This window comes from Vulpes lagopus, chromosome 12 (genome assembly GCF_018345385.1).
Source record: "Vulpes lagopus strain Blue_001 chromosome 12, ASM1834538v1, whole genome shotgun sequence".
NCBI classification, from domain to species: domain Eukaryota; kingdom Metazoa; phylum Chordata; class Mammalia; order Carnivora; family Canidae; genus Vulpes; species Vulpes lagopus.
Window position 1 is genome coordinate 58,834,958 of NC_054835.1, and position 13,109 is coordinate 58,848,066.

At 52.6% G+C, this 13,109-nt stretch overlaps 1 protein-coding gene across 5 annotated transcripts in view; it reads left to right on the plus strand.

Moving 5' to 3' along the window:
- RNF213 (ring finger protein 213) overlaps positions 1 to 13,109 on the plus strand; it is a 99,325-nt gene that overhangs the window by 74,817 nt on the left and 11,399 nt on the right. For all 5 annotated transcript variants that reach the window (XM_041727186.1, XM_041727183.1, XM_041727184.1 and 2 more), the window contains 12 exons: positions 486 to 655; positions 751 to 850; positions 3,747 to 3,858; positions 4,810 to 5,020; positions 5,265 to 5,455; positions 6,142 to 6,264; positions 7,011 to 7,121; positions 7,942 to 8,184; positions 8,459 to 8,540; positions 10,216 to 10,250; positions 11,522 to 11,616; positions 12,725 to 12,884. In XM_041727186.1, the coding sequence (XP_041583120.1) occupies positions 486 to 655; positions 751 to 850; positions 3,747 to 3,858; positions 4,810 to 5,020; positions 5,265 to 5,455; positions 6,142 to 6,264; positions 7,011 to 7,121; positions 7,942 to 8,184; positions 8,459 to 8,540; positions 10,216 to 10,250; positions 11,522 to 11,616; positions 12,725 to 12,884 (1,633 nt within the window). The remainder of the gene's footprint in view (positions 1 to 485; positions 656 to 750; positions 851 to 3,746; positions 3,859 to 4,809; positions 5,021 to 5,264; positions 5,456 to 6,141; positions 6,265 to 7,010; positions 7,122 to 7,941; positions 8,185 to 8,458; positions 8,541 to 10,215; positions 10,251 to 11,521; positions 11,617 to 12,724; positions 12,885 to 13,109) is intronic.

Sequence of the window (13,109 nt, forward strand, 5' to 3'; positions counted from 1 at the left end):
ACCTGTGGAGACTGGGGAGACAACACCATTAGAGGAAATGAAGCAGAAAGTCCTACATTAGATAAAACCATCACAGGACACCCGAGGAGGGCTTAGGTCGCAGCCCCTATGACCTGAGGGCAAAGCTAGCTCCTGTCTGGCCTCTCCGTGGGCTGGCGGCCTTCAGCTCCGCCCTGTCAGGGCCCCCCGCCTCTGGATGCCTCGTGAAAGCGGAGCTCGAGGTCAGCGCTGCACACACGTAGGGTCTTTGCAGACTTCAGGGTGAAAGGGGGTTGCTCGCTGGTCCTGAGGACCAAAGTGCTCCTCGAAAGAGACGCGTCTGCGTAGCGTCTGGCGGCACGCACCCAGGTGCCATCAGGGTAAGGAGAGAGTCGCATCTTTCTCCTGTATAACACGGGATGCCGTCCACATCCCGAAGGGGGGGGGCCTTCTGGAGCACGCGCTCCGTGCCCGCTGACTGTGCCGCCCAACCGTTCGTTCCCCAGGGACGCCATCAGGAAGCACGCCAGCCTCCGGCAGATGTGCAACAGTTTCTTCTTAGACCTGGTCTCCACCGTGTGCTTCAAGGATAACACGCCACCAGAGAAGGACGTGATCGACGTCCTGCTAAGTTTGCTCTTTGTACAAAAGGAGTTCCTAAGAGACGCCCCCCAAAGTAAGTCGCTTTCTCCCTGTAGACTTAAAACCGCCGTTCCCCGCCTCGCTTCTTTGTGCCGGGTGTGAACATGACCTGTCTCCCTCTGGTTTAAGGACACTGTGAACACACAAAATCTCTCTCTCCGTTCGACGACATCGTGGATAAGACCCCCGTCATCCGCTCCGTGGTCCTGAAACTGCTTTTGAAGTACAGGTGGGCACAGCGAGCGTGGAGTTTGCTTCTGGAGAGCCCTGCGCCCTGCTTCCACTTGATCTCAGCCAAAAGGCCGAGAAGCCATCTGCCCCCGGCTTCCGTCGTCAGGGTCGCCGCTTTGCCGCCCAGCGCTCTGGGCTCAACTGGGAGGTGGTTCCCGATTTGGGGGAGCGTTGCCACGAGCCACCACCTGGTTTCTTTCTCTGGACTGGTTGTGTGCTCGGCGTCTTCACCTGCAGGCACATGAGCTCAGCGTCGCCACGAGCGCCTGGTGGGCAGATTTCAGGGAGAGGAGCGCGGTGCCGTGGCGCGCGTGGGAACCCGCGAGGCGGGAACCGGCCGTGCTGAGCCTCCTTGTGCTGGGATCTGGGGGCTGGAACCCCACCACGTCCCCTCGCCCTCGTGGTCCTGCAGGCGCACCGCCTACGTCTCATTGCAGCGGTTCCATTGCTCTGATTCTGTGAAGGGACAGAGAAGCCCCTAGGGTGCCGCTGCTCAGTGGTTTCGACAAATGATGCCATTTTAGAAAATTTTAAGGAAGCTGGTCTAGGGCAGCCTGGGGTGGCTCAGCAGTTTAGCGCCGTCTTCGGCCCGGGGCCTGGTCCTGGGGACCCAGATTGAGTCCCACGTCGGGCTCCCTGCATGGAGCCTGCTTCTCCCTCTGCCTGTGTCTCTGCCTCTCTCTCTCTCTCTCTCTCTCTGTGTCTCTCATGAATAAATAAATAAAATGTTTTTTTAAAAAAAGAAGGAAGCTGATCTGTATTCAGAGGCTTCTTTCAGAGGACACTTTGTACACTCGACCTGGGCACTGAGTTACTTGACACAGCATTCTTTGAGGTGATGGCAAAATCAAGAGGCTCCAAGAAACATTCCGATGGGGCACCTGGGTGGTTCAATCGGCAAAGTGTCTGCCCTCGGCTCAGGTCATGATCCCAGGGTCCAGGGATCCAGTCGCACGTGGGGCTCCCTGCTTGGGGGGAGGGTGCTTCTCCCTCTGCCCCTCCCCCCTACTCGTGTGCATATGCTCTTTCTCAAATTTTTTTAAAAAGTTCCGATGGGAACAACTATTTCTAACTTAAATGCCCCAAAGGCAGACTCAGAATAGAGATTAGATACACATTTAAAATGCATATCTTCTGCAACCTGGTCTATGGACATTTCATTTTGCTTTTTATTTTTTAATAGACTGTAGCTTGTGAAAATGAGAAGCACACACAACGTGCCTCGGCTGCCTGCCGAAGCGAACAGTTACATCAAGGGAGAGCTCTCAGGCAATTTTTGAGTTACGTGCTGAGCCGGCCAGTTGTTTTGTGGGATACCAGTTATGCTTGCAGGAATGGCTGGCATGCTATGGTTACTCAGAGCTGGGTGCTTGGCAGGCATTTCCTCGAACACAAGCAAAGGGAGCCTGTCAGGGAAAGCAACTGATCGTGTTCATGGCTAAGGATAAAATTCAAACTTTTTTTTTTAACATTTTATTTATTTATTCATTAGAGACACACAGAGAGAAAGAGAGAGGCAGAGACACAGGCAGAGGGAGAAGCAGGCTCCATGCAGGGAGCCTGATGTGGGATTTGATCCTGAGACCTCAGGATCACATCCTGGGCCGAAGGCAGGCACTAAACTGCTGAGCCACCCAAGGATCCCCAAAATTCAAACTTTTAAGCAAATATTGGAATTCTGGAAAACTCATACCGTACCCCATGAGCCTATCAGCTTCCTCATGCATAGGGGCTATTTGATGGTCCGGGTTAATGAATGTGAGATTTTTTTTTTTTTTAAATACCTCATGGTACAGAAATGTCAACCTTTGCAAGATCCGCATACCTCAGTGAACCACTGTTTTCCAAATGGCCAATGCATGATATCACAGAGTCATGCATTGGTTAAAAAAAAAAAAATCCATTCAAGTGCAAGATAGGTCATTTAACCTTTAATGTAATTCAGTATGAAAAGTGCCTTGACATGGTCTCAGATTGCACATTGCAACTAAACTTTAAAAATTGTTGTTTATCAAGTTTTGGCATTGTGTCAAAGAAAGAGATTTACCATCACCAGGAAATACTGGGAAAATATTCCTTTCCTTTCCAGTGACATAATGCGTGAGATCAGACTTTTTTCCAGGAGCAAGATTGGAGGGCCCAGCTAAATTCTACTAAACCAGGCATTAAAGAGATTTGCAGGGATAGAGAACAAAAGGGCCCTCTTCTTACTAATTAATTTTTGTTCTGGAAAATAGTTTGTTTTTAAAAAAATGTTATTTTTATTTATTTATTTATTTATTTATTTATTTATTTATTTATTTTTGTTATTTTTTTAAAATGAGTTAATAGTTTCCTCTTTTTTTTTTCAATTTTAATTTCTACTATTGTAAATATCAATGAATACAACCCACATAAACAAAAGCCTCCTGGGGTTCTCAATGATTTTTAAGACTGTCAAGGAGTTCTAAAACCCGAAAGTCTGGGAAGAGCCGGTATAAAGATGGAATTTTGGGATCCCTGGGTGGCGCAGCGGTTTGGCGCCTGCCTTTGGCCCAGGGCGCGATCCTGGAGACCCGGGATCGAATCCCACATCAGGCTCCCGGTGCATGGAGCCTGCTTCTCCCTCTGCCTGTGTCTCTGCCTCTCTCTCTCTCTCTGTGACTATCATAAATAAATAAAAAATTAAAAATAAATAAAAATAAAAAAATAAAGATGGAATTTTATATTCCTCCGATATTGCACTAAAGTATTTCAAATAAAATATTACAAACTATATGTCTATATTTATACAGGGAGAGAGAGAGATGGATAGGTAGGTAGGTTGGCCGATACTTTGTGTGTGTCTCTCTTCTTTTTTTTTTTTGACATGATAAGACCTGAGATCACCAGATACCATATTTTCCCTCCCATAGCTTCCAAGAAGTAAAAGATTATATCCGGGCTTACTTGTCCCTGCTGCAGCAGAAGGCCCTGGTAACTGAAGATAAAACCGAGCTGTACATCCTGTTTAGCAACTGCCTGGAGGTAAGCACGACCCCGGACCTGCCCTGCTCGCCTCCTGCCAACCGGCTGCACCATGTGGTTGATGCAGTGGAAAGTGTGTCTGAAAATTTACAGAATATAACTTTTGTCGGTGAAGTGACACAGTTGCAGGCACACACGTAAATAGGGTTTCAGCGGGGCGCCTCGGGGGCTCAGTCAGAGAAGCGTCTGCCTTCCGCTCAGGTCATGACGTCAGGGTCCTGGGGTCGAGTCCTGCTTCAGGCTCCCTGCTTCTCCCTCTGCCCCTCCCCCGACTCCTGCTTGCTCTCTCTCTCTCTCTCTCTCTCTCTGTCAAATAAATAAAATCTTTAAAAACGGGGGTGGGGGCTGTTTCAGCAACCTTGCTTCTGTCCCCCGTGGCTGTGTGTACTGCGACGCACGGGCCTGGGTGAGAGAATGGAAACATCCCCCCCGCCCACCCCCAGGTAACCGTGCCCGTCTCCCACTGGCCAGCCTACGGCCGCTTTTCTTTTTATTCTCTGTATGTTTGTTGCTTGCCCAGATTTCACACGGCGTGAGAAAAGGAGATCATACGGCATATTTTTACCCCCAGATTTTCTCTTCCCCTCCTTCCTGTCCCTGAAATAAAAGGGATGTTCATTCGCAGTGATTCGATACAGTTACCCTCAAACTTAGGGTATTTCCTTCCTGTTCTCCACCGTCATGCTTTGGAGATTTTGGAAGGTTGGAGAATGTGCATATGAAAAAGAACAACATCCTGGGGCACCCGGGTGGCTCTGGTTGAGCGCCTGCCTTCGGCCCAGGGCGTGACCCCGGGGTCCTGGGATCGAGTCCTGCGTCGGGCTCCCTGCAGGGAGCCTGCTTCTCCCTCTGCCTGGGTCTCTGCCTCTCTCTCTGTGTCTCTCATGAATAAATAAAATCTTTAAAAAAAAAAAAAAAGCCCTTTCTTTCCCCTGGTGCCTTCCTCCCTAGGATTCACTGTACAAGAAGACCAGCGCGCTGTCTACCAGCGAGGAGCTGAGGTACCTGAGAGAGGAAGGAGCCTTTCTGAAGACCTACTCGATGTCGCGCAGCCCGGAGCCTGCCAGCGAGGTCTCCGTGGAACACCTGCAGGAGATGGCCCGCATCCGCCTGTGTCTCGACAAGGCTTCCCACTTCCTCAGCGAGCTTCAGGACGGCTCAGGCAGGTCCCCTTCTGCACCTTTCTCTACCCCAGGCTTCGAGACTCCATTATTCAGAGACTGGGGGAGCAGGGGCAACTGGTTCTCAGAACCATCCCCGTCTGCATTGTGTCCCCTTTCTCCGGTGTTTTTCACTGTGAGTTCCTAGAGACCAGGGTGCCCGCTTTTTGCCTGGCTCGGTGTCCGAGACAGGCGACCACAGGTCTTCTTGGCCGCCGTCACTCACCCCTCTCTTGGGCCCTGCAGAGATGGCCAGGGAGAAGCAGTGCTACCTGCAGCAGGTCGAGCGCTTCTGCAGACAAGCCAAGAATGACTGGTACCGGGTGTACCTGGTGCGGAAGCTCTCCAGCCAGCGAGGGATAGAGTACGTGCAGCAGTTCTGTGCACAGGGCCATCCGGCACGCTGGATCTTCCCGGAGGGGGCCTTGCTGCGGGAGGTGAGGACACCTGGCCTGTGCCCCCGCCCCCATCCTGCCCCGTGACTGCTCTGGTCCCTTGTGTCTCGCTTCGCTTAACTTGACCCAGCTCGAGACGACGCTGAGGTGGCCTGCCGTGGGGGGACAGGTGCGTGCGTTGCTGCTGGTGTGGGGCCTCTCTGCAGGGAAGCTTACCTAAGGCATCGCTTCTGGTCCAGTGTGACATGTGGAAAGCCAAAGAACGGTTCTGTGGCTTTTACTTTCCACCAGTGGAAAGTAATTCAGCTTGCAGAAGAAGTCCTTGCTCTCCTCGGCGGGCAGAGACAGAAAGCATGATTTTGAGGATGATACAACAATATAACAGCACAAAACCCCAGCTTGCATTTTTGCTGCCGGTGGGAGCAGTCGACCTACTAGCACTCACTTGCCCCTGGTCTCCACCCTCGGTACAGGCAAGACGCAGCGATGGAGTCCGCGCCGCCGCCTCCTCCGCTACCCCTTCCCCCCCATTTCTCTCCCACTCTCACCTCTGCACTGGACAATGAGGAGGAGGAGGCGGCGCCTCCCCACACAGCAGGGGACGGTCATGCCCAGGGCTGGACCTCTGGCTGTCATGCCCGGATCATTTACCTATCCAGATGATTCTTTGCCAACTGTGCCCTCACCCCCTTCCCCTGTGACTAACCCCTGTGTTCCTGGGCTTGCAGGAGAATATGCTAAGCCAGATGGATCGATACCTGGTGCATGGTGACAAATATAAGGCTCTTCGTGACACAGTGGGCAAAGCCATCCTCCAGAACGAGCCCCTGACTACTGTGGCTGTTCTGAAGGTAGGACCAGCCCCGGACCTCCCTCTGCACCACACGGCGCCCCTTGGAATCTGCATCTGCCTCATTGGCGTCAAATGACGCTGTGGAAGAGGCACCCAGAGCCACTCGCCATATTGGGCGTCGCGTGTCCACAACCGCGGCGTGCCTGGCCCAGACAGGAGCCCTTTAGCTACTGAGTTAGGGGACAGATTTGCTGGACCTTGCTGACCTGCCAGGCCAAGGCTGCCGCAGTGCCCTCCTGACTGCTCACGTGCATTGCTTCCTCCGAGGTCACCCTGATGGCAGGTGCGGGCAGCACTGGGGAAACTCCTTCCCATGCACATCCAGGATTCCTGGCGGCATGTCGAGGGTGTTTATTTTCATAAAGAGGCAGGGTCTTTAGCATCTAATCTTTATGCAGTGCTGGTCCTGCTTCCTCTTAGAGTCCCTGTTTACCCTGGCCCTGGGCTGGGAAGCCAGTGAGTTAATAAATAGCCTCATTCTGCTCTGAAGTTTCAAGGGGCAGCGAAGTGGTCAGAAAAAGAACAGACGGTGATTTCTGTTCCTCGGGTCCTAAGCACTCTGATCAACTCTGATAAATGTCTGTTGCGTCACAACGGAATATCCATGAGCCTCGTGGTCTCAGAGTCGCTTGCCAGCGGCGGCCCTCGAGGTGCAGGGTGTCAGGCTGCATCAGCAGGACTCTGGCCGCAGACGGGCCTGTGTAACAGCTGGAGCCTCACTGGCGTCCTCACTTCTTGCTTCAGGGGGGCAGGAACCACGATCCCAAGTTGGCGGCCCACTTACTGTTAGCGCTCTTCAGAGAGGTTGCCGTGCTGTACCAATCCTGCAACACTAGCCTCCACCCTAAGCCAGAGGTGAGTGTCTGCATTCGAGGAGGTGCACGTCGTCTCCATATCCAGAGGGACTTTTCTGAATAGAAGTAAAAGCCATAAATTATGCCCCAATTTTTTTTTATTTTTTTTTATTTATTTATGATAGTCATACAGAGAGAGAGAGAGAGAGAGGCAGAAACACAGGCAGAGGGAGAAGCAGACTCCATGCACCGGGAGCCCGACGTGGGACTCGATCCCGGGTCTCCAGGATCGCGCCCTGGGCCAAAGGCAGGCGCCAAACCGCTGCGCCACCCAGGGATCCCTGCCCCAATTTTTTTTTAATCTAGGATGGGGTTTTCAACTTTTTCTTTTTTTTAAAGATTTACTAATTTATTTTAGAGGGTCGGGGGAGGGGCAGGGAGAGAGAGAGCATCCCAAGCAGACTGTGCGCTGAGCGGGGAGCCCGACGCGGGGCTCGATCTCATGACCCCAAGGTCACGACCTGAGCTGAAATCAAGAGTCAGATGCTGAGCTGACTGCCCCCACCCCGGGCGCCCCTCAGCTGTCATACGTGGAGGAGCAACTTTCTGTCTGACCCAGAACTTTCAGGATGATGATAAAAAGCAAAGTCAAGAAGATGAGATGAGGTTGTTCACAAAGTAGAGTGTCGCAGTTAGCGCTCGGCCGGGTGGCGCTGTTTGCAGATGGAAACGCTCCTGCCTGATTACTGCCCCTCGAGCCGTGTTTTCCTCCATACTGAGGCGTAGTTGCATCCACATGAACGCCTGACTTGAGAACAAACGTTTGGCTTCACATTCATCTTCTTCTTTGATATATTTTTCTATCTCTTTTCTCCTGCCAGCAATGTAAGGCTCTGAACGCGTTCATCGAGGAAGGCAAGATCCTTTCTTCTCCGCACATGAGGCATTTTGCAGCATCCCTGGTGAACAACACGCTGCCCCTGCTGAGGACAGGTCCCGGGGACAGCAGCCTCCAGGGCACAGTGGCAGAACTGGCTGTTCACACCGCAGCTGTCCTCCTGTGTGGACAGGGTGACATCCTGGAACCCCTGAAGAGTCTGGCCTTCTCCCCGGCTCACATGGTGGTAAGACCGGCAGGTGGGCGGCCGTTGGGGGGATGGCATCTCCGGCGGCCTGTCCCTGGGGCCCTTTTGAAAGTGTCCGTGTCACGGCTCCTCTCTTGGCCTGTCCCACTTGACACCCAAGTCCACGGTCATGGAGAGCCTTGTTCTGTTTGCCCCTTGGAGACCTTGGAGGTGGACGAGGGGGAGAGTCCAGACTCCCCCTGTCGCCCAGGGCAGTGGCCGTTGGCCCAATCTCTCGCCTTCCTGCAGCCTTCTCTCTTTCTCGGCTTTTCAGAACTCTTATCTTCCGACGATGCCCGAAGACTTGCTGGTTCAGGCTCGGAATTGGAAGGGTCTGGAGACCCTCTCCTGGTACAGTGAGTGTCGGGGTCTGAGACGGTGTCGCATCCTCTGCGCATTGACGACGTCCCTGTGGTTTGTGCCCGAAGGTCCCAGATGTTTGCCTTGTTCTGCTGTCGGGGCTTTTGCAGACACAGGGCGCACGGCTGACTGCGGAGGACGCACACCAGGCCCTTCCTGGGTCCGGGGCGGGATCCGCATGGCATGCGCTTCCCTTGCCTGGAGTGTGAGCCACGCCAGAGGCTCGGGCAGGGGCAGGCTCCGGCTACAGCGGAGCGGAGTTTATTGTGTTTGTTTTTTGTTTTTTAAAAGATTTTATTTATTTATTCATGAGAGACACAGAGACACAGGCAGAGGGAGAAGCAGGCTCCCTGTAGGGAGCCACCTGGGCGTCCCGACAACCGAGTTTTTGACCCAAGGACAGTTCTCAAGACACAGAACTGGGAGCTCAAATTGTTGCCTGAGAAAAACATCCTTTTTTTTTTTTCCTTAAGTTTTTATTTATTTATTTATTTATTTATTTATTTATTTAAGTGCAAGCTTTTATTTTTTATTTTTATTTTTTTTAATTTTTATTTATTTATGATAGTCACACAGAGAGAGAGAGAGAGAGAGAGGCAGAGACATAGGCAGAGGGAGAAGCAGGCTCCATGCACTGGGAGCCCGACATGGGATTTGATCCCAGGTCTCCAGGATCGCACCCTGGGCCAAAGGCAGGCGCTAAACCACTGTGCCACCCAGGGTTTATTTTTTTAAACAGATAAAGCCAGGCCTTTCCTGGCTCCCTCTTTTTTTTTTTTTTTTTTTTTTAAAGATTTTATTTATTCATGATAGTCACAGAGAGAGAGAGAGAGAGAGGCTGAGACACAGGCAGAGGGAGAAGCAGGCTCCATGCACTGGGAGCCTGATGTGGGATTCGATCCCGGGTCTCCAGGATCGCGCCCTGGGCCAAAGGCAGGCGCCAAACCGCTGCGCCACCCAGGGATCCCTGGCTCCCTCTTTTTTTTAAAAAAAACTTTATTTATTTATTAGTAATCTCTACATCTAACATGGGCCTGGAACCCACAACTCCAAGATCAAGAGACTCATGCTCCTCCAACTGAGCCAGTCAGGTGCCCCCGAGTAAATGATCCTTATAAACCAGCTATAAAAGTTGTCATAAAGCATGCTCTTGGGATGCCTGGGTGGCTCAGTCGGTTAAGCATCCAACTCTTGGCTTGGGCTCAGGTCATGATCTCAGGGTTGTGGGATCGAGTCCCAGGTCAGGCTCCATACTCAGGGCACCTGCTTGAGATTCTTTCTCTCCCTCTGCCCCTCCCCCCCCACATTCTCTCTCTCTCTCTCTCTCTCTCTCTCTCAATTAAATAAATAAATAAATAAATAAATAAATAAATAAATAAATAAAATCTTTTTAAAAGGTCCTACTCTTTAAAAAGAAAAAAATCAAAAAGAAAGGGAGAGTGTAAAATGGGCTGCCCCTGCCTCCCAGAGCAGCCCCATAGGAGACTGTAACGGACTTTCCCTCTGCTCCATCAAATGAAGCTCATGCATATTTTTTGCAAACGTGCTCAGGACATGTTAACTGTACATCCTGCTCTGATTTGGCCTGAGAGGAGAGCGTTGGCTTTCTTTGCCTCGGGCCGTTAGGTAAAACCTCACCAGCCAACGTGAGTCTTGTTGTTCTCTTAACAGTGTGTCCCAACGGTCACCCGTGCTCTGTGGGAGAGGTGAGTCTTGGTATTTGGGGTGGTGTTTGCAGGGCTCTAATGTTGTTCCTCTAGATCTGAGCAGGAGCACGTGGGGGAAGAGCTTGGTGAGGGTCGTGACCTCTAGAGAGCATAGACTCTTTCCAGGGCTCTTTATCGGTGCTCCAGCTAAACATCTAAATGGTGCAGGGAACCTCCAGACCTACCTCTGTATTGTGGGCTGTCATGAGCTGTGGTGGGGCGCCGAGCGGCATTCCTGGCCTCAACTCACCAGAAGCCAGCCACACCGCATGTGGCAACCAGAAATGTCTCCGGACATTGCCAAAGTCCCTCTGGGAGTCAAAACTGCTGCTAGCCATCGTGCCCAGTCCCCACTGCATGGGGTCAGCGATGCGTGTCTTCCTGTGACGGCAAGGTGTTGACTGGTCGGTCCGTAGGCTGGGTCATTGGCCCAGACAGGAGATGTGGTCTAGACACCAAAGGACGGGATAAAAGAGACGCTGGAGCATAAACCCTGGTGGAGAGAGCTGTGGGTTCCTCACCTCTGCATCCCGCAGCATCGGCCAGGGCCCTTCGAGGTGTCTCCTCTGCTTGCCCAGCAACAGGCTGTTGAACTGAACAGAGTAAATAAGAGACCTCAAGGAGAAAACCCAATATATACGCTGTGCGTTTCTGGGGTTTACTCACTTCCTTGTCTGCGAAGCAGGTAGTTCGAGGCACATTCTTCCCGGGACTCCTCTCGGCTCTGACCGTCTGAGGTCTGGGGCTGGTTTGGCCCTGGGACACGCTGTGATTCACAGTCTGCAGTAGCCCACAGCCAGATTTGGCAAAATGAGGCTTGCGAAGGAGCAGATCATATGGTTATATATATATATTATTTTAAACAAAGTCCAAACTGAGTTCAGGAATTCAGTTTGGAGGCTGCAGTAGTGTTCTGGCGCTAGGTAGTGAAGCCCTGGAGTGGTGGTCGGGGGAGCGGGGAAGACCAGTGAGTGTGAGAAAGGAAGGCAGATCACATATTTGTCTACAAAGTGTCTATTTGGGAATAAAACTCAAATTGTCTCTTCTGCTTAAAGAGTCCAGATTTCCTCCCATGCACCATATTTGCATGGAGCACCTGCCCTGTGCCCCGTGGCTCCTGCCGCCGCCAGCACGTGCTTGCGGGAAAATGAGCAATCCCAGTGCCCTCAGCTGCCCCCCGAGCCAGGCGTGGATTGGCCTGCATGGTGCGTTTGTGCATGGAGCACTCCTCCTCCAAAACTGAGCTCGGGCGCTTTTGTCCTTTGTCCTAGTGCGGGAAGCCAATGGAGAAGAGCTACTGCATTGACTGTGGTGTCCAAGTTGGAGGGGTTAACCACAGTCCTGAGGCCGGATTTCAAGCCATCACGTACGTAAGAGGGCATCTCCTTCCTAAAAGAATGAACCACGGGTTTGGGGGCTGTTTCTATTCCAGTGGATAAACTGATGCAAAGTACAGTATTAGTTACTATTACGCATTTGGGCCTATGTCACATCGGACCTCAAGGCTCAGGTCCCTGGGCCACGGTGAGGTGTCTCACCTGTCACTGGCTAACTGGGCTCTTGAATGTAAAGCAGACCACACGGTAAGACGTGTTATCCAGATGTCTTCCGTTTGGGTCTGGGCTGTGTCCCCTGTAGGAATGTGTCGGACACATACAAGTGACCTAATTCAGAGGGACATTGAAGGCCGCAAAGCCACAAACCGGGCTTTTGTCTATCTGAACCCACAGCGTCTCACTTGTAAACTCTTAGCTTCCTCCACTGCTTGCGGGAAGTGAAGGAGGCGCAGCCCAGAATCCACAGCACGGCTGGGGTCCGCATGCCAGCCTTCCATCGAGAGGAGTGTGGTTCCCCGTGCACCCCCCACTCCCCGCCCCCAGGTGGCAGGTGGGGCCGCCCTGTGGCCATCACGTATATGGGCTAGTCTGGTGCCATGATTGTTTAAAATGCCCTAGTCTGTTATCTCCACAAACCTTCAGAATGTTCCAGAATCTCCAATATTTTTTGCCACAGACTGTATCTATCATACTGTGCCTCCCATCTAGGTGTGACAGGAAGTTCCTTGCCAGGTCTTTGATCTCAGTGTTCAATTTGGGAAGATGGGATGGGTGCGCCCACATCCCGATGTCCCACACCCAGACTGTCCTTGGCCTGCCTGCTGCCCTCCCCATGCTGATTTCAGGGGGAGAAGCAGGTGCGGACCTCTGTCCCGACACACGGCCCCCGGGTTGCACAGTTAGCCACTTGGCTCAGCCATGTCCACTGAGAACGTGGCGGGCTGTGGTCATCCAGGAAGGAGAGGCTATACGAAGACCCCAAAGTGAGAAGTGTGGGCGCGTCAGGATATGTCCTGGAACGCCGTTTTCCTCAAAACGGTGAACCTCGCCTCCATCTCCCAGGAATCGGGGGTATGGCCCTAGGGCCGAGGAGAGATGGCCGTGTTCAGTGTCCACCCTGTCTTCTCTCCTCTGCAGAGACAGGATGGACAGAACACAGAAGGGCCACGTGCTGGGAGCCCCGCCGTCCAGAGACGAGGTGCTGGTGTCTGACCGGGAGCTGGCCCCGGCCGTCTTCCTGCTCATCCGGTTGCTCACGCACCTGGCCCTGCTCCTGGGAGCGACCCAGAGGCCTGAGGTACAGCACGCCCACTGTTGCCAAGCCATGGGTCCGTCGCTCATTTGTAACGACCACTGTAGGTTTCTCACAGTGCGTCCTTTTGTCTACAAAGTACCGGCCACCTCCCGTGGATCGGGGCCATGTGCTGGTCTGCAGAGCCGTACATTTGCACGTCCTCATCTCCCTGCTGCGGCGTACGATGGCGGGGCGGGGGGGGGGGGGGAACCACCCATCAGGTTACAT